Raw genomic sequence first — 27,737 nt, forward strand, 5'->3', positions numbered from 1 at the left:
AATAAACTCATTTAAGCTTTACTGCTTCATCAAGATAAGCCAGTGGCTCTCGAGGTAAGCAGGGGGGAGGGGAGGGGAGGAAGGGGAGCGATTTTGCCCACCCCCCCTTCCAGGACATTTGGAAGGTCTGGAGACATTTTTGGTTCTCACCACTGGGAGAGTGGGCGGGAGGGTTGAGGCCAGGGGTGCTGCTAAATCGACTACAATACACAGGACAGCCCCCCACAACCAAGAATGATCTGGCCCCAAATGTCGATAGTGCCGAGGCTGAAAAACTCTTAAGTTAAGTGAAACTGGATTATTTTTTTTCCTTCAGGTATGCAGTGCTAAAGGATACAATGACTGAGTACAGTTTGGTTCTACAGGCACGGGCAGTTTCATCTATCGTTGCTATTGTACTGTCAATGCAAATGTCAACACAGCCAAAAGGGAAATAATGACTTAGTATTATAGTGAAAACACCTTTGACTTCATGGATCCTATGAAAGGGTCTCAGGAGTCCATGGATCACATTGAGAAATGACAAACTGGAATCAGCGGTCATCAATCTTTATCTGTAAGGGGCCAGAGAGCAAATATTTTTGGCTTTCTGGGCTATTTGGTTTCTGCTGTGGAAAAGCATTAGAGAACAGAAGTAAACAATGGGTGTGGCTGGATTTGGCCCAGGGGCAGTAACTTCCAGACCCCTAGACTAGATTCTATGCTTACAAAATTGCGTTAGCCATGATTCCTATCACTGTTATTATTTTGTTTTAAAATACTGCTATTCCTATCTCATAAAGCTTCTCTATTTTCCTTTGTCAGGATAACAGAATGCAACTCGGGAAATTGCCAAAAATGAAAGTATGGTGCGGTGGTCATAATAAGGATAGCTTCCCTTTATTAAGCATCTTCTATGTGCCAGTACATGGCATATGCTTCCTTACTTAATCCATGTAACAACTTTGAAAAATGGGTATCAGGTACTGACTTTCAAAAAGACAATAGCTTGACTAAGGTCATTTACATAGATAATACAATTGGAAATGGAAGGGCCAAGATTGAATCAAGATCTGTCTGACCCAAGAGTCCGCATTCCACTTTGCCAAGGCTGATAAAGACCTGTTTAGTATAGTCCCGTGTGCTGCAAATCTCTTCCTCCACTCATGTCAGGCATCGCCAACTGATTGCCATGCTCTTCCCTCTGAACTGGGAACCTCCCAACTCTCCTTCACGCTTCAACAGTATACTCTTTGTCAGTGGTTCTTAACCACGGCTGTACATTAGAACGACCTGGGGAGTTTTGGAACTAGTCTAATGCTCGATAAACCAACGACACCCCTGCCACCCCCTCATTCCTGGTTAATTTTATTGGAATGGGTGGGGACCAGGCATAGGAATTTTTAAAATGTCCTAGATGATTGATTCTAACGTGCGACCGGGGGCTTGAGACCCACTGGTGTATACAGACTCTTAAATCTGAAAATCTGAGAACTTGCTGATTTAGGATATATGGATTTGGCTCTACAATCCACATTTTTCTTCCCACGTAAGCTTTAACAATTTACAAAAGAGTAATAGGAAATAATGTACTTGGCTGTCTGAAAGAAAATATTTTATTTCTTGGGCATCTGTTACTCTTGCTTTTTTATTGGGTCAAAACATTATCTTTCTTCACTGCTGTAGTCTTTGGAAGTCACACACGCCGAAGAGACGATTAGAAATGGACCACTAAAAATGAAGAGCAATTGAGCTTAATGTTAATGCTTTCGTGAGGAAGTTTTACCAAGGTGATCCAGGCTTTGCTTAGGAGCCCTCAAAAACCTGAGCAGGACCGTGATGCTTAACTGCATGGAGGTGTATTTATTCCAGGAGTCTCTGTCCTAAAGATGGTGGAGGTGCTACCTCTGGAGCAAGGGTTGAAAGGTTTTAAACTGGTCCCTCCCCACCCGAATTCTTCTTGATCTGATAGCGGCTCTGGAGTAGGGGATCAACTATTTCTAGTTGGCCCAGGATTGTCCTAGTTTTAGCGCTGGAAAGTCCTGCATGCCAGGACACCCCTCAAGCCCAGACAAACTAGGATGATTGATCTCCCTATTCTGGAATCCGTGGGAAGGTGGGAAATTATTTCAGCTCAGAGGCTTGCTCTATAGACTCAGGTTGCTGGTGAATATGATGATATATCACTGTATATGTACTTGGCCATGAATATATATTTCTCAGATCCTTACGGATCTCGTATAAAAGAAAAATATCTGCTTTCACCTTGACTGCTCAGTCCTGAAAGACATTCCAAATGATTACGAGGTGATTTTCTATTCATCTGTTACAATCACGCCCAGGGAAATGGAGGTTCAGCTTCACTGAGGTCAGATGAAGATTTAAGTCTCCACGTATCTTCCAGTTTGCCTTCTTTCTACTTTCCATCATGGACACACTTTCTTATTGCCTTTAAACTAACTGAAACTTTCTTTGATTAGCAAATTATTGTGCATCCAAATCCATGGGAGTTATGTTTTTAGCCACAAGTTAATTCTTCACGCACTACAGATGATTTTGTAGAAGTAGCTCAATTCAGGTGTTCAGATTGAAGGAGATTTGTCATTTGTTTTTTTTTTTTCCTGCACTTCAGTGGTTTATAGCAGAATATGAAAAGTGGGGCTAGCATTGACATATTTTCAAATACATTTTTTCCTCTTTTTCTTTCCTTCCATAAAAGAAAGATAAAGGTGCTTGAGTCAGGCCACTTTTCTTTTTAATTAATATATTAAAGTATATCACTCATACATAAACATACATAAACAATATGTGCATAGTAATAGTTGTGAACGTAACAAAACAAACATATATAACATCATACAGGACTCTCATAACTCACCCTATCACCAATACTTTGCATTGTTATTAAACCTTTTTAACTAATCATTAAAGAGCATTGTCAAATATTACTGCTAACCAAAATATCTTTCCCCCAACCTACTCTATTATTATTATCTTTATATCATTTATATATGAACATACATAATTAAGTGTATAATAAAAGTTGTGAACTTACAAAGCAAACATGCATAATATCATACAAGGGTCCCATATATCAACCCTCCACCAACACCTTGCATTGTTGTGAGACGTTTGTTACAAGTTATGAAAAAATATTGTCAAAATCTTACTACTAATTATAGTCCTTATTTTACATTGGTGTGTTTTTCCTCCAACCCATGCTATTATTATTTTTTAAATGTATTTTTTATGACAGAAGTTGTAAACTTACAAAACAATCATGCACGTGTACAGAATTTCCAAATAACAACCCTCCATCAACACACCACACTGTGGTGGAACATTTGTTACAGATAAGATAATATCATCTGATTGTTACCACATCCATAGTGTACATTTGGCTCACATTTTCTGTCCTGCCCCATTATCAACACAGTACATCTGGGCATGGATGCAAGAATATTATGTTATTACTGCTAACCATAGTCTATAGGTCACTCCAGTTGTATTTTTCCCATGCTTTTCCACATTCCAAACACCCAGCAGTAGTGATGTACATTTGCTCTAGCTCACAAAGGACACTCTTGCATCTGTACCATCAACCACAGTTCTCATCCACCTCTTGGTTTCCTGTGTTATTCAGTTCCTAGATTATTCTCTAGCATTCTGTCAATTGGCATTTACATAACTAGACTATCATTTTCAGCCACATTCTCATTTATAAACTAGCTGTTACTCACTATTTGTTACCATCCACTCTATACATTTTCTACTTTTACAGTAAAGCTAATTAAAACTTCTATGTACATTAAACATCAGTAGTCCATCTCAGTCTTCCCTCTTATCTCCTTTAGGAATCCAACACCTACCACCAGGGCTTGAAGATATTTTCCTACAATTTCTTCTAGAAGTTTTATGGTTCTTGCTTTTATTTTAAGGTTTTTGATTCATTTTGAGTTAATTTTTGGATAAGGTATGAGACAGGGGTCCTCTTTCCTTCTTTCAGCTATGGATATCCAGTTCTTTCAGCACTGTTTATTGAATGGACTGTTCTGTCTGAGCTGTGTGGGTTTGACAGGCTAGTCAAAATTCACTTGACCATACATGGGATGGTCTGTTTCTGAACCATCCATTTGGTTCCATTGGTCTATGTGTCTGTCTTTATGCCAGTATCATGCTGTTTTTACCACTATAGCTAGGTAATATGATTTAAAGTCTGGAGATGAGGGTTCGCTTTTCCTTTTTATGATGTTTCTGGCTGTTCAGGACCCCTTACCCTTCCAAATAAATTTGATGATCGTGTTTTCTTTTTTCTTTTTTAAAATGCTGGTGGAATATTTTTAGGGATTGCATTGAAAATATATATCAATTTGAGTAGAATTGACATCTTAATGATATTTAGTCTTCCAATCCATAAGCATGGAATGTTCTACCAGTTATTTAGGCCTTTTTAAATTTCTTTTAACATTGAGTTGCAGTTTTCTGAATACAAGTGCTTTCTACCATTGGTTAAGTTTATTCCTGACTGTTTCAGTTTTATCTGTCATATTTTATTTTCACCACTCTTTTGACCCTTTTAGTTACTTTTATTGATATAATCTTCATTTCTAGACTCTCTTCCAGGCCTCACTCTCCTGTCTTTTCTTTTTGGGTTCTAGCACACCTTTTAGTACCTCCTGAAAATCTGGTCTCTTGCTTAGAAATTCTCTCAGTTTCTGTTTCTCTGTAATATTCTAATCTTGCCCTCATTTTTGAAAGAAAGTGTTGCTGGATAAAAGAGTTCTGGCTGGAAGTTTTTCTCTTGTAGTATCTTAAATACACCAGACCACTGTCTTCCTGCCTACGTGGTTTCTGGTGAGAAATCGGCATTTAATCTTATTGGGAATCCCTTATATATTATGCATTGATTTTTTTTCTTGCTGTTCTCAGAATTCTCTCTTTGTCTTTGGCATTTGACATTCTGGTTAGTATGCATCTTGGAGTTGGTCTGCTTGGATTTTTTCAGATGGGAGTACATTATGCTTCTTGGCCATGGATATCTATGTCCTTCAATAGGGTTGGGAAATTTTCTACCATTATTTCTTCAAATATTCCTTCTTCCCCTTTTCCCTTCTCTTCTCCTTCTGGGACACCCATGACATGTATAGTTGCATGCCTTTTGCTGTCATTTAGTTTCCTGAGACCTTGGTTCAATTTTTTCCATTCTTTTCTTCATCTGATCTTTTGTATGTTCACTTTCAGAGGCCATTTCTTCAAGCTCATGAATCCTTTCTTCTGCCTCCTCAAATCTGCTATTATATGATTTTAGTGTGTTTTTAATTTCATTTATTGCACTTTTCATTCCCATAAGATCTGCTATTCTTCTATGTAAGCTTTCAAATTCTTCTTTGTGCTCATCCAGGGTCTTCTTAATGTCCTTCATCTCTTTAGCCATCTCAGTAAATTAAGGAGATTTGTTTGGACATCTATGATTAGTTGTCTCAACTCTTTTATGTCATCTGGAGGCTTATCTTGTTCCTTTAACTGGGACATAGCTTCCTGTTTCTTGGTGTGGATTGCCATTTTTTGTTGGTGTCTTGGCATCTGGCTTACTAGAGTATTTATTCTGGGTGCAGTTTTTCTCTTTAGTTTAGGGCTTCCTGCCCTTTCTTCCTTACTAGTTTTGTAGTAGGAGCCAAGGATGTAGTTGGTGCTATAAGCTGTGGAGGTTTAAACTGCCCTCATTGCCCCAGGGACTGATGAAGCTTCTCCAAACTTTCTCCTTTGCCAGGGGTAGGGACAGAGTCACAGTTCTGTAGAATAATCCAAGTTGTGCAGGCCTAGACTGTAGTTGCCCAGAGAGACTAATGAAGCTTCATGCCCCTTTCTCCCCTGCCTGGGGTGGGGATGGAGCTGCAGGTATGGGCAGCAATCTATGCAGTGTGGTTCCAAGATAACTGCAGTTGCCCCATTAGACTTCCAGTTATTCAGTCTGTGCCAGTCAAGGTACCTGCAGTTACCTCCTCCCTGCCAGAGGTGGGGCTGAAGCCTAATCTAGGGCTGCAGGCCAATCTTGGTGAAAGAAACAGGTTCTTACCTTCACTGTGATTTTTGGTCAACTGGCCTTCCCCTCATGCTGGGGACGGAGTCAAAATGGTGGCCATTGGCCTCTTTCAGACGTGTACAGATTCACACCCCAGCTGTTCCTAGGGTTAAACCTAAGCCAGTCAAGTCTACTTAGTAGCTGAAATTGGCAGACAACCATCTCCTCCTTCCCTGTTTTTGGGAAATGGAGCTTCAAATTCCAGCCACAGAATAGTTCCTGGGGCAGCTTGCACTGCCAGAGTAGGATAATCACTGGTCTCCACGGCTTGGCCGGTAATTTTCCAGAGAGGCTGGAGCAGGTCCCCGCAGCTTCCTTCCTGCCGGAGGTCTAGTCTAGAGTGGCAATCTGACCTGGATGGAAAGAATCCGGTCCCCACCAGCACTGTGATTTTCAGTCTACCCCGTTTCCCCTTGTGCCAGGTGCGGAGTTAAGATGGTCCCTCCTAGCCTCTTTCTGACTTGTACAGGCTCAAAGTTTAGCTATTCTCAGGATTATCTTTATTCCACTGAATTTACCCATCAGTAGCTCAAGTTGGTGCCCTACTGTCTCTTCCTCCCCCATTTTTGGGAAGTGGAGCTTTCAATTCTAGCCATGGAACAGCTTCTGAGGTGGCTCGTGCCATCAGTGGAAGACGTGCACCCACCTCTGTGGGTGGAGCGCTCCACCTATGAATCCTCTCTGCAGATGGGCAGTCTCCTCCTTCCACTCCCCAAGGACATTGCAGGATGTTCTTCTGGTCTTCTGGAGCCCCCAAACAGGTGCTTCAGCTAGCTCCAGAGAACTCTGGGTGTTTACCAACTGCCCTGGAGCTGGAGCTGACTCTAGGAACTCCTTACTCCACTGCCATCTTGCTGGTTCTACAGTCAGGTCACTTTTTAAAAGAAGAGATCCCTTTGTTTGGGACAGAGTTAGGAAATCCTCCCTGAGTAAGAATTGTAATTATGAGAGAGTCAAAGGAAAAACTTATCTGTCAATCCTTTTTAAAATAGATCCTGATATGCTTGATGAAGTGGTGTTAATTGGAAATAATGAAGTCTGCTTTATTTTTGGAATTGGCTGTGACTGGGTATTCATGACCATTTTCAAAGAATAGCCTTCAAGTCTTCCTCGTTTCCTATCTCCATTAACAACCTGATTTCCATTAGAAATTCATGGCTCCCAATAGGGCAAACTTTTGGCTAGTGGAAGCTCTTCCTCATACACTTCTGTACACATTGTCAAACCAATTCAAACATCACCTCTTCTTGAAACCGTGCCTTTCTCTCCCAGCCAGAGCTCCTAGCTGGGCTTCTCCAACCTCTGATCGTATCTTCATGACTGTCCCGACTCCCCTGACTGGAATGTACACCAAGTTGTTCCTTTCCCGCCGTGAGCTCCTCAAAGGTTGGACCATGTCATTTTTATCTTTTTTTTTTTTTTTTTTTTAGTCTCCAGTATGTTTGCCTGGAGTAGAAAAATTATTATTTTTATTGAAAATCACCACCAAAACCCTCACCAGTCCTGGGCACAGCTCTGAAACCAAATATGGGCCCAGTGAAACCTAATGTCTTTCAGCAAAATTGAACTTTTTATCTTCCTATCTTCTTTAGGGATGGTTGAACCAGCAGACTTTTTAGCATGGTGGACTGTATATTGAAACAACTTGGCATGATTTCTGATTCTGTTTTTTATTAGTTGTATAATTTTGAGCATCTTATTTAACTACCTTCATCTGTACACTAGAGCTAGCAATTCTGTGGCAGACACTTTTGATTTCCTGTCAACAGTCGTATCTCACTCCACACTCTTTTTCTTGTTGGTAGAGCTCCCCTCCCACCATAAGGTGCAAATGACAGCTATGCAGTTTCTCAGCCTTTCTTGTCACTAGGGGACAGGTATATGCCCTTATTCCTATAAACTGGAGCCAAGTGAGGTTTTCTGGGGTGGGAGACTGCTGGAAAAGCTTTTCCTTCCAAATAATAAGAGATACATGGAAGAATACACCTCTTCTTTAACCAGATATTGTGATATCTACTTATTCTGCCTGGAACTGTGGCAGTCATCTTGTGAGCATGAGGGGGCACATGTAAGGGACCAAGTCACTATATCGCTGATGGTGGAGCGCAGATGGAAAGAAGTTTTTTTTTAGGAGGTACGAGGGATTTAATCCAGGACCTTGTATATGGGAAGCAGGTGCTCTACCACTTAAGCTACATCTGCTCCCCAATGAGAGTTGTTTTTTTTCATTCGTCTATTATGTTTTGTTTGTAGGAGGTACCGGGAATCAAACCTGGGACCTTGTACATGGGAAACAGGTGCTCGACCACTTGAGCTACGTCCCCTCCCCAGAACCTGAGTTCTCGTTGGCATTGTGGAACTTTTGAACAAATCTTGGATCTACCATGTAGACTTTCAGACTTCTTGTTACATTAAGTCATAAATACCTTACTACTGCTGTAGCCAGCTTTAGTTGTATATACTATTACCAAACTCATCCTAGCTGACACAAACACTTTATCACATTGTGAGGAATAAAGAAATAATATTGTAAAGGGCTTGGCATAGAGTAGGTGTCTTAGTTTCCTAGACTGCTGTACCAAATTACAACAATTGTGGCTTAAAATGTGTGGCAGAAATGTATGTCTCACACTTCCAAAGGCTAGAAGTTTGAAATCAAAGCGTCGGCAGGGCCACACTCCATCTCTCGCGCAGAGTCTATTCCGCATCTCTCCTGGCTTCTGGTGACTTTCTGGCCATCCCTGGGCTTCAGTCTCTGCCTCACTTGCCAGATGGCTGTCTTCCTTCTGTCTGTCTGTGTCCCAGTTTCCTCTTCTTATAAGGACATCAGTCATATTAGACTATGAGTCCACCTTATTCCAACATGAACCCATTTTAACTTGCCTAATTCCATCTGTTTCCACCCTATTTCCAAATAAGATCACAGTCTGAAGCTCTGGTTATTAGAACTTTAGTGTATATTTTGGGGCACACATCCTATCCCGAAAAATGATAGCAATCAATTATTAATATAACTATTATTTTGACCTTATCTTATGATACCAGAAATAATATCAATGAATTTTAAAAAGTCATTTGGTAAATCCTGATTGTTTTATTAAAAGTACTATTGTTTTCAATACCAGGCATACTATCTGACACATAGTAAATGCTATTTCTCTCTTTTTTTTTTTTTTTTGACCCTTTGGAATATATGCTACATATGGCAGAATATATACAAATACAGGTATATAATGACAGAGAACATCAACAATACCATTGAGGCCACCACATGTTCCTTCTTCCTCCAATTTCTCCCTGCAGAGAAACCAGTATCAAGTTTTTAAAGTCATTTTAACCAGTGGAAATCACTTTGGAACAGGTAAAGTTCCATTTATCGGAAGCGTAGGATTCTTTGCCCTAATATACTGGACGTGGTACTAGTATTGATATGGCCTGGCGGGGGGTGGGGGTGGGGGGCTGTGTGTTTCTTCATAAATGACCTGGGCTGTGTGTGTAAGCTAAATGTGTTAATTCAAGCTTACCTGGAATGTGGAATTATGTGTTAATTCAAGAGCTATCTGATACTCAGATAAAACACTTGAAACTCTAAGAAACTAACAAAAAGTCCTTTTGCATATAAGCACCATTTGAATCCCCACTCCTACATCCTCTGTATAAAAGAAACCCAAAGATCCTATTCAGGGCTCTGGTTTTTGAACAGGCATCCCCGAGCCCAGCCGGTCGTTAATAAATTTTTCATCCCAAGAATATTACTGAGGCCTGGCCTTCCATACCCACTCACTGAATCTCCCTGCTGCCACAACAGTACAATAGAGAATATATTGGCTGTGATATACTGGACTGGAATATGGTACCTCGTATTCTCGTCTGTCTACAATTTGGGATATTATTCTTTAAAATAAAATTTCAATTAATCTCATTGACTGGTGAACTGAAAGCCACTTCCTTTAGAAAATCCAAAAAGATGGACTGAGACACTAATGACCTGCTAGCACTGATTTTCTGTTGGATTCAGCTGATCTGTCTGAGCAATTTATTTCCATCTCAGCCACTGCTCAGCCATCCCTGAACTGCACCCCAGGCAGGAGATTTATAGCTCCTTCTGAGACTCTTTCCAGCAACTCCGCCACAGTTCTACTGCCTACAGTCTTTCCTTGAAAAAGGATGTGGTTGAGGGTTTGGGTTTCAAGAGACTTTCTTTACTACATGAAGAGCAGGGCTGGAGACTAGCTAAGCCAAGTAAGGAGAGTGTCAAGAAGCGAAAGATTTTCTTTGGATAAATCCAAACATGGAAAATCCTATCCTCAGAGCTTGGGGGGTGACAGTGGCATGCAAAGTCCTCACGGTGGCATCTCGGTGGTCGGAGCAGGCATGTGCTGCGATGGCCTGGTTACGGGGTGGGCTCTGGGCCCACCTCACCTTTTGAATCTTGGCAGTCACAGCCCAGCCAAGAACTCTAGGCAAGTTAGTTAAGTCTCCATTGCTCAATTCCTAAGACTGGGGTTCATAATAGTACCTACCTCAGGAAGCGGTGGTGGTGAGGATTAAATGCGTGAAAAACCAAGCATTCCTGGACCACGCCTGGCCCACTGAAATGCTAAATAAACGGCTTTTGTTACCAGTGTCACAAACTCTAAATGCAAATGAAGACATTTGCATTATCACAGAATCTAAAGCCTTCTCAGAAACTAAGTCCTTACTTTTTCCCAATTGATTTATCTTGTCAATTGATAAAGATTTAGAAGTACTAGAAATGTCCCAAACCCCAAAACAGCTTAATAAAAGCAAATATGACCCTTGGTTTTGGTAACCTGCAAAAGAGTTTATACAGCAATAAAATATGCTCAACATGTTACCAAAAATCCTGTTTCACTTTTTTAAAAACATTTTTATTATTTTTAAAATTTTATTCCTGCCCCTTCCCCAACCCCCCATGGTTCCCTCATCTGTTTGCTGGTTGCTTTTGCTCATTGTTATTGTTTATTGTCTGCTTGCTTTTTCTTTAGGAGGCACCAGACCAAACTTGGGAACTTACGTGTGGGAGGTAGGCACATTCACTCCCTGCTTGTTTTTTTGTTTTTGCTCACTATCTGCTCACTGCTTGCTTGTCTTGCTCATTGTTTTTGCTCTTTTTTTTTGCTGTTGTCTGCTCATTGTTTTTCCTTGTTGTTTGTTTGTCTTTTTCAGGAGGACTGGGAACTGCTTGAACCACATCTGCTCCCATCCCCACTTCACTTTTACAAGTTTTGCATGAGCAAGTGAAAATGCTTTGTACAACTTAGAATCCTAGTCACCTAAACCCAATTTTAGTTCATTATCCATTGTCACCTCTAGGTATCTAGATCTTTTTCCTTTTGCAATTACTGTGGTGTTTTCAATTTTTTTCTTGCTGGTGTAAAGATACTCTACCTTTATAACATTTTCAATTCTGCAGCAAGTTGCTGTTATTGAAATAGGCAAGGCAGTAAGGGTCAAAGCAATTCAGTAATCTATAAAGGCTGAGTTAATTGTATAATTAATAAACTTTATCCTTTTAGAGTTACACCAGACAGACAATGTCTCTTAAAACATTAGCAATGCAAAATGCTGGCAAAGAAAGTAGACAACAAATGTTTTTAGTTTATCATATCAAAAGCTAAGATTCAATATTTTTTTTCTCTAACAGAACATTGACAGGGCAAGCTTCCCAAAACCCTTATTCTGAGTCCAAAGCAGAGACTAAACCAACAAAAACCCTGTTAATATCTCTCTGAGGTAGATAGTCCTCCAGTTTTGAGCTGCTTTTTAAACATATCATTCCTAAAAGTCACATTCTTCCTTTCTTTTATCATGTCTCATTTTTCCTGAATATTGGCTTGGTGTTGTTGAATATATTTTTTCTTCCAGTTGATAAACAAAAATGCTGTTAGAATTTAAACACATTTTACATATTCTAAATCATCATTTAGGCCAATATAAATAGAATAAGTTCCCATCCTTTCCTTATTATTTTTGATTCCGTTTCCATGATTTTAGAAACACATAGTTTCTGTGGGCACATGAAAGAGTAATAAATCATCCTAGTAAAACAATACTGTCTGGGCAAAACAATTTTAAAAAATAAATCCCAGTAATAAAAGTTAAGAAACAGATGTATCCTTTGTTCTAAATGAATCTCAAATTTCGTTACATGGCAAAAATTAAGGAAGAACTGGACTCAGTTCAACTCTGCATTTGGCACAGAACACTAAAGTAAACCCCACCCTTGTAAAAAAACATACACACAAGGTATAATAATTTATATATATATAGTATATATACTTATATATATTATATTTTAAAATACATATTTTACATATATGATAATTTTTATATTTTAAGTTTGTTAAACGTGGAACTTACTATGTCTTCCTCAAAAAGATGATTGAGCCTCTGAATGAAACTGACTTGGGATTTAAAGTGGAAATCAGTGACAATGGTGCAATGAAATAATATTTTTAGGTTAGTGATTTTTGAAAGGACAAAAAATTAGACATGGCTTGTTGTTAAATAAATTTTTGTAATTCAAAATTATTCTCCCTTAAATAGCATTCAGTGGCCTCTTTTATGTTTTAAAAACCTAAATCCCCTCTTCTTCTGTTCAGAGTTTACTTTCTAGTATCTTTTTCTTTGCATTGACCCCCAAATACTTACAGACTTTAAAGCTTGTGGAGTCCATCTAATTTGAGCTTCAAACATAGTGTTATTTTGGGGATTGATAAAAGATTTAGGGTTCTATAGTTCTGATTTACTCTCTAAAAACTGGGAGCTTGGGAACTTAGCCTCTTAAAGGTAGATCTTTTGTGAGGGCTCTAGGGACCCAGAGTAATTACGCTGAGCCAGAATTTCTGCTCCCTCCACATCACAGTCTCTTCATGTAAATGACCCCTCATTGATTATCCTGAACAATGCTTCCTCTATTTCTTTGGCTTCAATTAAACAAACTTTTTGAAAGACTGTTGGGGACTGTAGGGTTGAAAAACTTCTAGAGAACTCAAAGAAGCAGCCCATCTTTAATTACACAATATCTGTTTAGTAAATGTGGTGCAATCAGAGTGAGAGAAAAAAGTGACCACAGGCCTTCTGGCCTAATCATGGAAACCATTTTGAAGAAAGATGCTTATAATGGGTACTAAAAAAAAAAAAAAAAAAAGGAAAAAAAGAAAAGAAAAAGAGAAGAAAGGAAGGAAGAAAGGGAGAAAGAAACTGTAAGTAATTGTGTTTGAACGTTCTTGCAGGGAAAAAACAAGTGTGTGATTTTTGCTCATTAGAAAGAGGAACAAAATGGTAAGATTTAACTCAGTTGAACTATACATAAGGCTGCAATTGAGCCTTCCATAATTTACTCCCTTTATCCAACTGTTTTAGTTGGAAGTTTCAGCGAATGAAGATTAAAACTTTTAATTGCAAGGTGCCTTTCTCTGCACCTACTTCCTTTGAAAAGAAAAGCCAGGATGTTTTTTATTCATGGCAGCTGAGATGTAACTCCCAAAATGCTGTGCTAGATAGATTTGAGTGGGTATTATTTCATTACTTATCAGGCAGAATGAAATGGAAAAATGCATTTTGCAAAAGTGTGAGCCTTGCCTGGGACTAGCGATTTCTTTAGCTAGGAAAGTCTGTTAAAACTTTTCTGGTACCTTACCCCAATCCCTCTAATACTCCCTTGTTTGTCCCTGGGTTTAGCCTTGGGTTAATTATTCTTGGTCTCATAGCAACTGTGATTTCATTGAGAACTGCCTTAAATGTTTTGTGGAAGTAAGCAAAGCATAAATTAAAAAATATGCAAACAAATTGCAGTTAATAAGATGGGGTTTTGAAGGTGCCCCTGGCTAGGGTGTGCTCAAAAGAAAAAAGCTTGAAATGCACTTGTCTGGAGAAAATAATTACTTTCTAAATTGCATTCCACTCATTTGTGAGAATACCTTTACAGAAACAGTGCTAGAGGAAGATAGTCTTTTAGAATTTTTGGATTGGGTTGTGTTGCGATTTTGAATGGGCCCATTGTTATAATCTTGCCATTTCTCAATAGAAGAACAGAAGGATCACCTCATTACGGTGAGACACTAAAATCCATGCATCTTGCCTTCGAGATAATTCTCATTTCCTAAGGTAAAGGAAGGTAAAGCGTTTTTTTTTCAGGATATCTCTGTAACTGTTACTGTTCCCCCTCCCTGCCCATACACACACATCCTTGTGCCCTGCTGATTTAATTTGTATTTACTAGTCATGAAAGGAGTTGGTAGACAAAATAACGACTTCAGGAATGCATAGCTATCATAGAGAAGGTGGACTCTGGGAAGTGTTTTACTAGGAAAGGGACATTTGAATGAGATAGGGACCATTATCTGGTCATCTGGGAGAATGCTGCCTGCAGTTGAAGGGTTGCACTCTGAAAGAGAAGGTAGTAGAAGGAAGAAGCGGGCGAGGCTGTAGAGAAGAGAAGCCGGAGTTTAGTATAATCCCTGCATTTCTGAAAGTCTTGCTTAAAATAAGCCATACTTAAAGATTTCAATGATGTGAAACACTTTGGAAAGTTTGTTTTCCACTTTTCTGAGTGAACTACTAAATATTCGAAACTCTATGGGCGCTACATAGTATTGAAGGTTGGGAAACATTACCCCGATCATTTACTCACCTTTACTTCTGAGAAAATTTACTTTCAGTCACCTCCGATCCATTAATCTCAAATTAATGACAACAGCTGTTTTACTTTAGATTTGTTTATTACTTAATAATGAATAAACTACTGTCAAAATACCCTTTTATGGGATTTCTAATAATTCATATAGATAACGGCAGGCATTCTGGTTAATGCTAAAAGTATAACATGTGAACATTTCAGTGTGAAAGTTTATTGCTGAGAAGCCAATTGTCAGATACATGTCTTCTAATGGGCTTTAGTTCAGTTCATCTGAAACAGTACCAAGTTCCTAACTTCTGCCCACTACAAAATAGGTTCTGCTGAAAAATATTTTGATAAATGAAGTAAAGGGCTGAATTGTAAATATCAATCCAAAAAACAATGTCATCATGGCAATTCAGCACCTGCTTTCCAGCGCTCTTCACATTTTTTGAGAGAATGATTGTAATAGAACTTTACATCACTGGTGATACAGTCTCTGTGTCAAACCATGCAGGAAGTTTTGGGAATGCTTCCAGATCCTGGGTAAAATGCAATAAATCAAGTAATATAAAAAAAAAAAACAACTCAAATAAAAACTTGAGAGGATAAATCTTGTAGATAGCTTCTGTATTAGTCATTAAAGGGTGTTGATGCAAAACACCAGAAATTGTTTGATTTTTATAAAGGGTATTTATTTGGAGTAGAAGCTTATAGATACCAGACCATAAAGCATAAGTGTTAGAAAGAAATCTTCTTCTGGAAGAAAATAAGGCTCACCCAATTGTGGAGAAGAAAAGAATTTATTCTCAATCTTGCAAGAAGGGGCGCACAACTAGAAAACGTGGCTGGTGCCCTGAACAAAGGAAAATGATACAATTTATACCCCTAAGCCTAGCACGCAAGCCCTTCCTCTGTTTCTCCATAGATTGGATACTCCAGAAGTTACAGCCTATCTGAGAAGATCTAACTTTCCCGAACAAAAGCTTGTGATTAACTGCTTCCCTCATCACATTCCAACCATTTTAGTTTTTACCTGCTCCCCTTTGCCAAATAAGGAATGGAATCTAGAGCTGAATTGGTATTGACTTAGCTCTTTCTTGGGCATCTTTTAACTGCCTATAGGACTGGCTTAAGCTGGTTTCTTTTGTTCCCGGGAGTGGGAGACTGAGGCAGTAGGCTGCCAGGTTACATTAATCAATATTATCTTCCTTTATGTGAAAACTAAACTAATCTTCATTTCTTACATAAGTTACTTCTCTCACTGAAGTCTGTTGCCATGTGTTGGAGCAAGATGGCCGCCGATGGCTGCCGGGGTTCTGGCTTTCTGGGTTCCTCTCTTCCCAGGGCTCATTTCTTTCTGGGCTCAGCTCCTCTAGTTCCTCTACAAGGTCAGCTGTAGACCATGAGGCTCTCTAGGCTTTGCCTCTCTCCACAAATGTCTGTAGACTATCAGGTGACTGGCTCTGTCTCTCTCCCCAGGGCTCGATTCTCTCCAGGCTCAGTTGCTCTGCTCCTCTGTGTGCTTCCTTCCTGGGCTCCAGCTCAAAACTCCCAGCTCTGTCTTTTGCCATTTTATCTGTGAGTCCCTGCCCAAGGGACTCAACACCCTACTAGCATGGCTCAATCAAAGCCCTAATCATAATTTAATCAATTAAAAGTGATACCTCTGACAGACCAATTTACAAACATAAAGCAATAACTGTTTTTGGAATTCATAAACAATGCCAAACAGCTACAGCTTTTATGGATATTGTATGTGAAACTGCTCAGTAGTATCACCCTCCCTTTCTCTAAGAGTGGGGATGGAGTGAGGAATTCTAAAATCAGTACACAGGAAGTGTCAATGCAGTCCAGTTAGGGGGATCATTTCTAAGTGAATGAAAAACAAAGGCTGTGTAATCAGCCTGGAGGCTGAATCATATTTAACTTCGCATTCTTCAAGTGCCTTGTAAACAGCAGGCATGTAATAAATGTCTGTAAATAGTATTATAAATAATATTGGGTGTTCACTGGGCTCCTGTTTACCCTAACATTGACAAAGGTGGTATTTTCAAAGGATATTTATTTATTCATATTAAAATAAGTAGGTTTTAAATCTAAACCCATGGGTAAATGACTATATATAATATATGAATCGTTGCATGTATATGGGTATGTCTGGATCCCTTGGGACGGTTTCAGAGTAGAAAGAAATGGTACTGGGTCCTTAGACCAATGCTTCTTAAACTGCAATGTGAATACACATTACCTGGGAATGTCGTTAAAATGTACATTCTCATTCAAATTCCCAAGGCTTGCCCAAAGCTGCATCCAAAGTGACCCTCTTTAGGGGACCACACAGGAAGCAGACTGGCAGAGCCTGAAAACCATTGACTACAACCATGTCAGGAACCCAACATCTGTTGTTTTCCTGGCCCTTCTCAGACGCCGTCACTTCATCAGCTTGTCTATTAGTATGAGAGATGAGTGGTCAAACCTCAGTCTCCACATATCAGTTCTGTAGTCAGCAAGTGCCCGTGGGCCACCTGCCACGAGCCCATTGCTAGGATGTGTAGTGCAGGGGCACGAGGAGGTGTAAGATATGGTCCCTTCCTTCAAAGTGCTCCTAGAGGTTTGCAAGTAGGTACATTCATACCTCAAAAGAATGGAAGGCAAACACAACCAGAACAGCATCGGATGCTAAGCTACGTAGTCCAGATGTGCACAGTGCAGTGTTCAGAGCAGGAAGATGGCAGTGCTCTGCGGGGTTACAGAAATGCCTTCGTCTTGCCTCTGAGGCAAAGATTCAAGTCAGGTAGTTTGTTTGGGAGCTGCTGGGAACCAGCAGGGAATCAAAAAGTGAGAGAGAGGAGGGAAGTAGCTCAAAAATACATAGCTGAGGTATCCACACATCAGTTCCCATTGCTGGTTGAGGGCTGCTGAGTAGCCTTCACTCCTCAGCACAACACTTCCATCCTCTGTGCCGGCAGAGTGACTTGTGAAGTTGGGAAAAGCAGGAAGGCAAAGAAATGCTGATGCTGGTGGTTAGAAGTGACTGGTTCACACACAGGTAGGCAGGACAAGGACTGCTGCTGCAGTCTTAAAAGAGCACCAGGACTTGAGTGGAAGTAGCAACTACTTCATCCTCTCAACCCACCTGCCGCCAATGCCTAATTGTCCTTTCTGGGGAATCCAGAACTCATTTACTTCTTAGCTCATGGCTCGAATGGGCAGTCATTAAGTGGGAGCTTGCTGCCTTTCTTGGGGGAGACACACGCCGACTTCTATCACAGACGTCTGTGGGGACCAGGCTGACCATTCTTGGGTTTAGCTCCTGGGGGCAGGCTGGACTGGCAGAGGCCCCTTCCACAACGTTGCTGCAGCTGCTGGGGGTAAGGAGGGGGGCTTCTTAAAAGTTTTCCTAGCTCACAGGAGAACTGAGAATCCTTTGTGGGTTTAGTCGGTTGAATGGCCCAAATTACAGCTGATAATTACACGACATTGCTGAAAATTGTTGCAACATGTAGCTTTTGTAACCATTATTTATTATCCTACATTTGCAACTGTTTTGGGGGAGCTGCGTGTCCTTTGACCTGTTCTTCAGTTTCTTGGGGAACTCTGACTCCTGTAGGGTTACATTTACTGTCTGCACTATGAAGGGAAATGACACATTGTTCCAAGAGCACCTGGGCACCAGTGCTGAATAAATTGAGTGAAAGAAGGTAGAAAAGAGCAACAGTCAGCTAACAGACCAGGAGAGCTGTCACAATCTGATCCTGGTACACTGGTCCCACCTCATTGCTTTCCCTCCCTCTTCATTATTCATCCTTTGCTCCCAGACACTTGAAAGTCTTCACTACTGCCAGAACACTCAGGCCTTTTCCCAGCTTCCTGCCAGTGTACATGCTGTGTCCTCTAACTTCTCCTCTCGTCCTCTGATGTAATCCTATCGTCCTACAAGTCAAGTTTGTAACACCCTCCCAAACTTCCCCCCCCCACCCCACCCCATGCAGGGTTAGTTGCTCCCTTCTAGGTCCAGTTCAGATTTCAGTAATAGCAAATATCACATTAAATTCTAATCATCTGTTTGTACATCTCCCCTGTGAGTGCCTCATGGGCAGAGGCGTGTCTTTCTCCTCTGTGTCCTGATCCTCAACACTGGGTCTTGCGCCCAGAAAGAATCAGGAACTCAGACCTATTACATTGGGAAGGGGAGGATATGACCCATAGGAGGACTGCTATCTGAAAACATCTTTGTATATACTCTTAGTTATATCTAATCTTTCGTTAGTGTGGTACATTCGTTACAATTGATGAACACATATTGAAGCACTGCTACTAACCATGGTGTATAGTTTATATTATAATTTACACTTTGAACTGCACTATTTTATGGTTTTGACAAAATGTATAATGGCCTGTGTCTGTCATTGCAACATCATGCAAGTTAATTCCAATGACCCCAAATGCCCCATGTTATACCTATTCTTCCCTCTCCCTTCCCTCAGAACCTCTGTGGCCACTGCCTTTATATCGATGTTCTTCCATTTGCTAGAATACTAAGACTACTTAGGTCCATAATTGCATGCCCCTCTTATGTTTATTCATTCCTCAGTCTTGAGGAATTTGCAATGGTGATGCCCACTCTGTTTCTGATTGAGAGGGGGCTTAGATCCCATGGGGCAGATGGTTGGAACTGTCTTGCTTGTAGTTGTAGACACTCTCTTTTTTAGGATGGACCCAGATTCTTAATCTTGATTTGCAAATTAAAGGCACAAATCATTCAGTTCCCATTTCTCAGGATGTTTTTCAACAGTCAGGATGAGGACAGTAGATGTTCTCAGTTGCCTTTGTCATTCTTTTCCTTTTCCTCCTGAAAGTGTTTTTATGGAAAGCCTGCCGGATGTCACAGAAACAAGACCTGGGCTAAATGTGTATCACTTCTTGTAAAGCATCCATGACTCTAAGCCCAGAGAGGATGTAATAAACACGCCTGGTGCTTGGCCAGCATATTGCAGCCAGTCAAGATAACAAGGCAGGGGGCACAGGATTTGACACCCACGATGGCAGCCGCTGTGCTCAGAGGGCATGCCATTTGATTCTTCACAGGTGCAAGCTACCAGCTGGCCTCCAGCTAAGGAAAAACAAGTGGCCGTTGCATCCTTCCACGTGCTATGAGAGCATTTGTAAAAGGCGTTTTAAAGCATCTCGTCTTTGTTTCCAGGGCATAGCTCTGCTGCCTTGTAGCCTGGCACTGGGGGAAAACATGGTTATGGAGTACATTGTATGTTCCAACGTGTGCCTTCTAATGTACATTGTATGTTCCAACGTGTGCCTTCTAATGAGACGCGGTCCTAGTAAGGACTTGATTCATAAGGCTTGTGTTCCTATGGAGACATTAGTGGGTGGACAGGACAATGAACTCAAGTCAGTCTCTCCAAAAAAGAGAAAACAATAAACCCATTTCTAAAAGTGTCTCTTCTCCATGTTGACCCATGTAAGGAAAGAGGGTTATAATAATGGCAATACCCAAACAACTGGGCAGAGAACTGCATGGCTGAAGGTCTAATGAGTAAAGTAATGGAAAAAACAAAAAACCCACAGAAACCTCAATTTCAGTTCTCCATGGGCAAGAAAAATCAATCGAGTCTGGATTTAATTTAAGCCACTTCAGATTTAGTTAATGAGAGTTTTTTAAAAAGTATGACAAATGTATGCAAGCTGGTTTTATAGATTGAGAAGCCGTGTGCCACCTACTCTTTATGGATGGCCTTGGACTTTCAGTGCCCCAAGAAAATGAGGCCTATTTTCATGTATGAAATTTCACAAAATGGTGCTTTATTATTGTTTTGTCATCCTTATCCCGCCAAGGAGTGATGGTTTACAATATAAATATAAAACAGATATACACTCCCCTACCCCATGAAAAAAATCTACATACACCAGTTATTTCCTGAAAAAAAAAAAAAAGGTACAGCCAGTTTACACATTTAAATGAAGCACACAGTTGTCTGTCTATGGTGCCGCAATCTGCTTCTGTCTGTCCTTATTTTCACCTGTGCCATGCATACCCACCCACTCAGCCCCTCGCCTTAAAGAAAGGAGGGAAGAGATCAGCCCTTTGCCTGGCTGCTGCCTTTCCTACTTTCAGTCTGTTAGGATTAAGTTTCAGACTGTATTGAAATAAATGAGCTGAGAAAGCTTTGGGCAACATTGAGTAATAAGTTAAGGTGCTCACATTTATTTCATGTTTACCATTTGCCAGCTCCACATGGTTTAACTCCTTAAATCCTCACAGAAAGCCTATGAGGTAAATAATATCACTATTCCCATTTTACAGATGAGAAACCATGGAGTCAAGTGAACTGTAACCTGCCTAAGGCAGCTCGGCTGGTGAGTAGCTGAGTCACTTCAAACCAAGGTAATTGGCCCGTAAACCCACCCTCTTAATCACCCTGCTATGCTGCCTGGAAGCCCTTCTGGTAATCTAGCCCATTCCATGATGGAAGCTTCGCAGACATATCCTGGGTGCAGCTCACTGCTAAGTCTGCAATGGTGAATCTTACTCCTCTGAACTGTACTTTAACCACTTTGCTGCCTGTGGAGGCTTCATCTCCTTCCATGACCCACTGAGCATCACCTTTTTTTTTTTTTTTAAAGATTTATTTTTTATTTATTTCTCTCCCCCTCCCTCCCCCCCTAGTTGTCTGCTCTCTGTGTCCATTCGCTGTGTCTTCTTCTGTGACCGCTTCTATCCTTATCAGCGGCACCAGGAATCTGTGTTTCTTTTTGTTGTGTCATCTTGCTGTGTCAGTTCTCTGTGTGTGCGGCACCATTCCTGGGCAGGCTGCACTTTCTTTTGCGCTGGGTGGCTCTCCTTATGGGGCGCACTCCTTGCGCGTGGGGCTCCCCTATGCGGGGGACACCCCTGTGTGGCACGGCACTCCTTGTGCGCATCAGCACTGCGCATGGCCAGCTCCACACGGGTCAAGGAGGCCCGGGGTTTGAACCGTGGACCTCCCAAGTGGTAGGCCGACGCCCTAGCCATTTGGACTAAGTCCGCTTCCCTGAGCATCGCCTTTCTCTTATGTCAGCAACCAAGAAGCCAGCATCATTTGGAATCATAGATGGCTGGGCCTCCTGCATGCTTGCTGATTAATAAGCCACATTCCCCTGCCAACCTCATCCTCACTGTTCACCTGTTAGAGAGCAGGGATAGGTTGTGTATGTTCTGGAGTATCAACAGCTCTCTCACTCTTAATATTTCCTTCTCTTTTTAAAGTTATAGTTAGATCACTTTGAAGAATTAAGTAAAGACTGGATTGAATAGAAGTGGCAAGTGAGAACCTTGTTAGGTCCTAAAATACATTCATCCACTTTCGGGCACTCATTCATTCATTTGACCATGGGAGAATTCAGATGAATTTTGAGAGCTCATGGAGGAAAAACAGACATGGACAGACAAATAACCATATGGCACAGTTGGTACTACATTTGAGATATGCCCAAGGTGCGATAGGAGTATAGAGGAGTTCTCCAGGTAGAGAAAGGGGTAGGGACTATCCAGGCAGAAGAATAGGTTGTGAAGATCGTGATATACATCAGAGAAAGGTGTGTTCAGGGAAGGAGGTGAAATCCTGAGTAGACAGAATATCTGTAGGGCGATGGACAGACTTGACAGGTAAGAACAGCAGCTAGTCAGGGAGACTGGGACCACACTAAGAAGAAGGAGTTTGAGTAGTATCCTATAGACAGTGGATGTGCCAACAGAAGACTTTCTGCAAGGAAGTAGGATCAGACTTATATTTTAGGAAGTAAACTGGTGATTCTGTGAAGGATGGATTCGAGTAGAAAGAAGCACATTCCTCCATCATTAGCCCTCTCTAGCCAGGCAGGATTTTATTATGTTTTCGTTACTGTTGTTATTAGCAGAAGTAGAACTTTAGATGCTATGCTGAGTGCTTTATATGAATTCCCTTGAGTAGGTTTGGGATGGACCCCAAGGAGCTACTGAGGAATTAGTCGTGCTATTTCTGAGAGGTCTCCAGGTCTATCTTCTCATCTGAGAAAGCAGAAAAAACTTGCATATTTTTGCCATGTTTAGGACATAGCTAATAAAATATTCTTTATTTCTGCATTAGCCCCAGATGAACACACCACAGAAGTGGGTAAATCCTGGCATGATGAAGAAGCAAGATACGACCTCTCCTGGGCAGTGCCAAGAAAGGGGTACCTCCAGCCTGACAGTTGCCCCAGAAGCAGTGCTCTCGGCCCTTTGGTCCTTCCGGGCATACCCTCCACCCAGCAGACATGCTTTGGATGCCAACACATACCTGGAAATGGCCTGTGAGATTGCAGAGTCTCCCCTGGTGACACAAACACTATATGGCTATTAAATATGGTTTCATTTAAATTGGGGGAAAACGGGTCCCTGAGTTAATTTGGAAAATAGAGAAAATAAGAATTGGTAGGGTTTTATCTTCATTTTGTGTATATGATTCTCCTCTGCTGGGTCTAATACAGATGGAAAATTTGTGATGCTGCTATCAAGCTGTTGGAAACAGTTTGTCCACCCAGATGGGTCCTGATTTTAATAGACAGCCACACCTGGTCTGGTTCCTTGTAGCCAGCCCTGCAGCTTTTATACCTGGCTTCAGGCGAGCACAGAAGGTGAGGCATAAGCCGATTAATAACTTGTGCGATTCCAGGCTGATTTACCCTGCATCTATAACTGGCTTGATGATTGCATACCCTTGGGAGACCTCTCCCACTTCCTCTTAAGCAACAAGTGATGGGATCTGCTGGGAAGGCAGGCAACAAGGGAGCCTCTAACAGGGGGCGCTCATCAATCACAGACAGTGCATTTCAAAAGTTAGAGCAAGATACTAAAATTTGGAATGGTGTTTCTGCATTTCCAAAACTTTAAATCCTAGCAACAAAATTATCCGATATTTTGAATTGCCGTGCACAATGGCAAATTTTACTTTGGGCGGCAAACAGAAAAATTTCAAATTAAATCATTTTTTTAAGATGTGACCAGAATAGGATGAGAGAGAAGACCCTAGAGCTGAGGTCACTAGATTCCTGTAACGCCCTCATCATCAACACCCTCGATGTTCCCATGCCTCCTATAAAAGTTCCCATTGTTTCCCCATCGACCAAACTCTCCATAAAGACAGCAGAAAGTGGTGGGACCTCCTCAGCGCAAAGTTCCTGCTGCCCTTTCTTCACTGCATTTTCCTCCCCTATGGGTGCCCACGACCCCATACTGGGCTCCGGCCCTCATGCTCACCTCTCAGGGTACCAGAGCAACCTCCTGTTTCCTTTTGGAAATAGACTGGGTAGAAGCACACATACATTTCTAGCTTGCCTGTAAGTTTTGAACTTTAGGAATATTGTTCTGCAGGTTTTATTGAGAAAGATGAACCGGTTCATTCACATTAAGCCATTAACGGCTACTTTGATTACGATACTTATTCTTGGGGCATCTGAGTTTTAGCATTTTTTAAAGCTAAAAGAAGGACTTTCCATTGGTAATAGTTTAGGTTTCAGAAATATATGAGAAAGGGCATTATTTCTGAACCAAGGAGCTTGCCTGACATTTATAGGTCATTTTGTTTGGCTGATCTTAAACAAAATGCAATAATGAAATCTAAGAATATTAGAGTCAGAAGGGAGGTCATCCAGTGCAAAGCCATTATTTTTTTAGGAGAAAAAAGACGCAGAAAAATGAAACGACTTGACAAGCTGCAACAGAGACTGCTGCTTACCCCGGTCATTCTTTCTGTCCTTCTCTTCAGTGTTTACCTGGCATATGGCCACCAGAATCAAGATTTCACGTTCCAGCCTCCCTCGCATCTAGATATGGTCAAATGCAGCTTTGTACGATTTAGACAATGTGAAATAACCAAAAGTTGGTGTTTGGTGGCTTAGAAGAATCTTTCGCTCCTTCTTCCTGCTGTCTGAAATACTACTTGATGGGGGAAGATGAGTAGACATCCTGGGACATGAGATGGAAGCAGTGTGTTCTCAGGTGTGCTCAAGGATGACAGAGTAACGAGGTAGGAGGAGCCCAGCTCCCTGAAGCTGTGGACCACGTGGAGTTCTAGGCTACTGCCTTCCAGACTTCTCTTATGTACGAGAGAACTAGATGTCTATCTTTGTATAAGCCATTATTGTTTCGGATTTTTGTGTTACTCTCAACCAAACTTCATCTAAACTTTTACATCAGTAGTCTACAAAAATACTAATTGATTAGCAATGACATGATGGTGGTGGGTGGGATGGGGAGCTAGGCAAGGCTTGACTCCAAGTTTCAGAGAGAAAATGCTCTAAATACTCCATCAGGGTTCACAAACGTTGATCTACAAACTCGCTACATCGGAATTACCCTGACAGAGGTTCCTATAAATCCTGATTCATGGGCCCCTGTATTAGAGTTCTCCAGAGAAATATAATTGACAGGGTACATATATTATATATATAACATATATATATATAATATTTACATAAATATATGTGAACATTTAAGAAATTTATTAGAGGAATTGGCTCACATAACCATAGAGATTGGCAAGTCTGAATTCTGTAGGGCAGGCTGCAAGTTAGAAACTCTAAGGAAGGTGATGTTGAGTTTCCCCAGGAGACACTGGCTGGCCAAGTAGAGTTGCAAATTCTTTCAGATTTCTGAAATCCTCAGTTCTACCTTTAAAGCTGCCACCTGATTGGATGAGGAGACTCCTCATTGCTGAAGGTAATCTCTGTTGTTGATTTTAGGCATAATCAGCAGTAGATGCAGTCAAGTGGTTAATGATTTAAATCCATCTATGAAATACCCTCCGAGTAACAATCGGGCCTGTGTTTCCTTGACCAAACAACTAGACACCATAACCCAGCCATGTTGAAATTAACCATCAAAGCTTCTTTTGTGGAGAGTTTGATATAGGGTATTCTCTGGGGCCCAAGAACTTACGTTATTAAAAATGGTCCTCGTGTAATTCTGATGCCCAGACCTATTTGGAAAATATTTGATGTAGATTTGTTCTTTGCTGTGTAAGTGAATCAGAACCACTAGAAGAATTTTGCTTCTTTTTTCCCAAAACTTAGATGCCTCTATGGACACATCAGAGACCATGAGAGAGAGAAGGAGAAGGAGAGAGAGAGATAGAATTCTGAAAATGTTCCCCAGGCTATTCGGATGCCATTCTTTTTCTCCTTGAACCCACTGAGAGCCACACAAAGGCCACCTGAGACACCATCCTTCTCAGCTTAGCCTCAGTTCAGACGAACTTATGGTGACAACATTGCATGTGGCTAGTGTTTTTTTTACAGATGACCTTTTCCGTGGGAAGTTTAGGCCTTTCTGATGGGCATTACTACACATCCATGAATCATAAATATATTTGTGACATAAAAAACAACTATTAAAGTACAGAAAGAGTATGCTTTTCAAAGACTCCAGCCTTGGGCTTGCAGAATTCTGCAAAGTCAGCAGATTCAGTCAGCTGTCAGGCCAAGCTGGCTTAATGGCACTTTGGCACCCCAGTGGGACCTCCTGGCAGCAAGGTGACAGGGCACGTGAAAGCGTTACCAGAGGCAGACTGTGGCGGGTACAAGACCTTCCCACAGCAGTGAACAGAAAAGGATTACACTAAGGAAGAAAGAAATCCTACTGCAAGAGCCATCCTCACTGACACATGCAGGCCACCTGTGAGCTCCACTCTCCCACCTTCTTTTGGGAAGCGAGAAGAGAAAAGTCCCTGCCAAGAGGAAACCTAGGACTGACCAGGCTCTCCACAGCTGTCAGCAGAAATAAAATAAAACAGAAACAAAGACCCATTTTGTGACAAAATCTGAACATGAATGCCAAGAATAGTAAAGATCTAATTCCAAGTGGGTTGCTAACAAACAAGGTGTCTGAGTCCGGGAAGTCATTTAACCTCCCTCGTTTTTATTTATACTCTGTGCAGAATCAAGGGGCTGAACTTGATGAACTATGAAATCTCTTTTGGTTTTAAGATTTATGGTTGTCTTAGAACTAGCCATATGTATATGGGCTGAAGGAAAAACTGCTCTCTAACCTGTCGGTTCCATATTTGCTTTTATTTTAAAAAGATAAAAAGTACTGAATTTCAGTATAAAATTATGAGACAGGCTAATGGATATGTGTGCACACACCCTTCAGAACTTGGGTTTCTGGAAACTCCTTCTTAGTTACCTAATTCCCACCATCTCTGATGGCATTCTGTTGTCCTTGCAGTAAGAGTCCATTATGCAAATATTTAGGCTAGGACTTTTAAACATCCATGAATGTTTATTTCGCTTAGAAATAAACACACTTAGACCACACACTCATTGACATGATAGCTACGGATGCTCATTAAAGGTGGTCTCTTAGACCTCATTGTGTGCTCACTGAGGTCTCCTGGCTTGAGCATAACTACAACCAGAAATGAGGTAAAACTCTTTTATTGGTGGTGGTTATTTAAAAGATGATCTTGAATCTATCGTAGTACTCTCTCCATTTTAACTCTCCTCCTTCCTCAGGTCACCACTACAGCAATGAAATCCTCACTTCCTGAATCTTCCTTGAAGCCCTGTCAAAATGGGCCTTTGATTCAGAGGTAACAGCAAAGGGTTTGAAAAAGAAATGGGAAGTCTCAGAAGACCTGAGACACATTCACTCATCATAACGCTCCGATGGATTAAGTGCCAATGGAATTTGGGGAAACGGGAAGAAAAAAGCCAAACTTACTTCATCCACATGCCCAACAGCTCCGTAGATGCGTGCCATTTGTCCAATGAGGTAGGGGAATCTCTCACCAATCTCTTTCAGCATTGGAAGAAAACTGTTCAAAGCCATGGGTTCATAGCCTGCTATCTCTATGAGGATGTTTAGGATGACATCATTGTGGGTTGAATCCTTCAGGTACTCGATTAGGAAAGGAATACACTTCTGAACTACCTACAGAAAGAAAGGAGAAGAAGAAGGAAGAAAGAAGAAACCAAGTGAAAATTAAGTATGCAGGGATTAATTTTTCTTTAAGCCAT

The 27,737-nt window shown here is 41.0% G+C and overlaps 1 protein-coding gene across 8 annotated transcripts in view; it reads right to left on the bottom strand.

Annotated features, from left to right (window-relative positions):
- Window positions 1-27,737, bottom strand: part of VEPH1 (ventricular zone expressed PH domain containing 1) — a 268,821-nt gene that overhangs the window by 132,595 nt on the left and 108,489 nt on the right. For all 8 annotated transcript variants that reach the window (XM_071214585.1, XM_058295197.1, XM_004454419.3 and 5 more), the window contains one exon: window positions 27,442-27,651. In XM_071214585.1, coding sequence (XP_071070686.1) covers window positions 27,442-27,651 — 210 coding nt within the window. The remainder of the gene's footprint in view (window positions 1-27,441; window positions 27,652-27,737) is intronic.

This window comes from Dasypus novemcinctus, chromosome 4 (genome assembly GCF_030445035.2).
Source record: "Dasypus novemcinctus isolate mDasNov1 chromosome 4, mDasNov1.1.hap2, whole genome shotgun sequence".
Classification (NCBI taxonomy): Eukaryota; Metazoa; Chordata; class Mammalia; order Cingulata; family Dasypodidae; genus Dasypus; species Dasypus novemcinctus.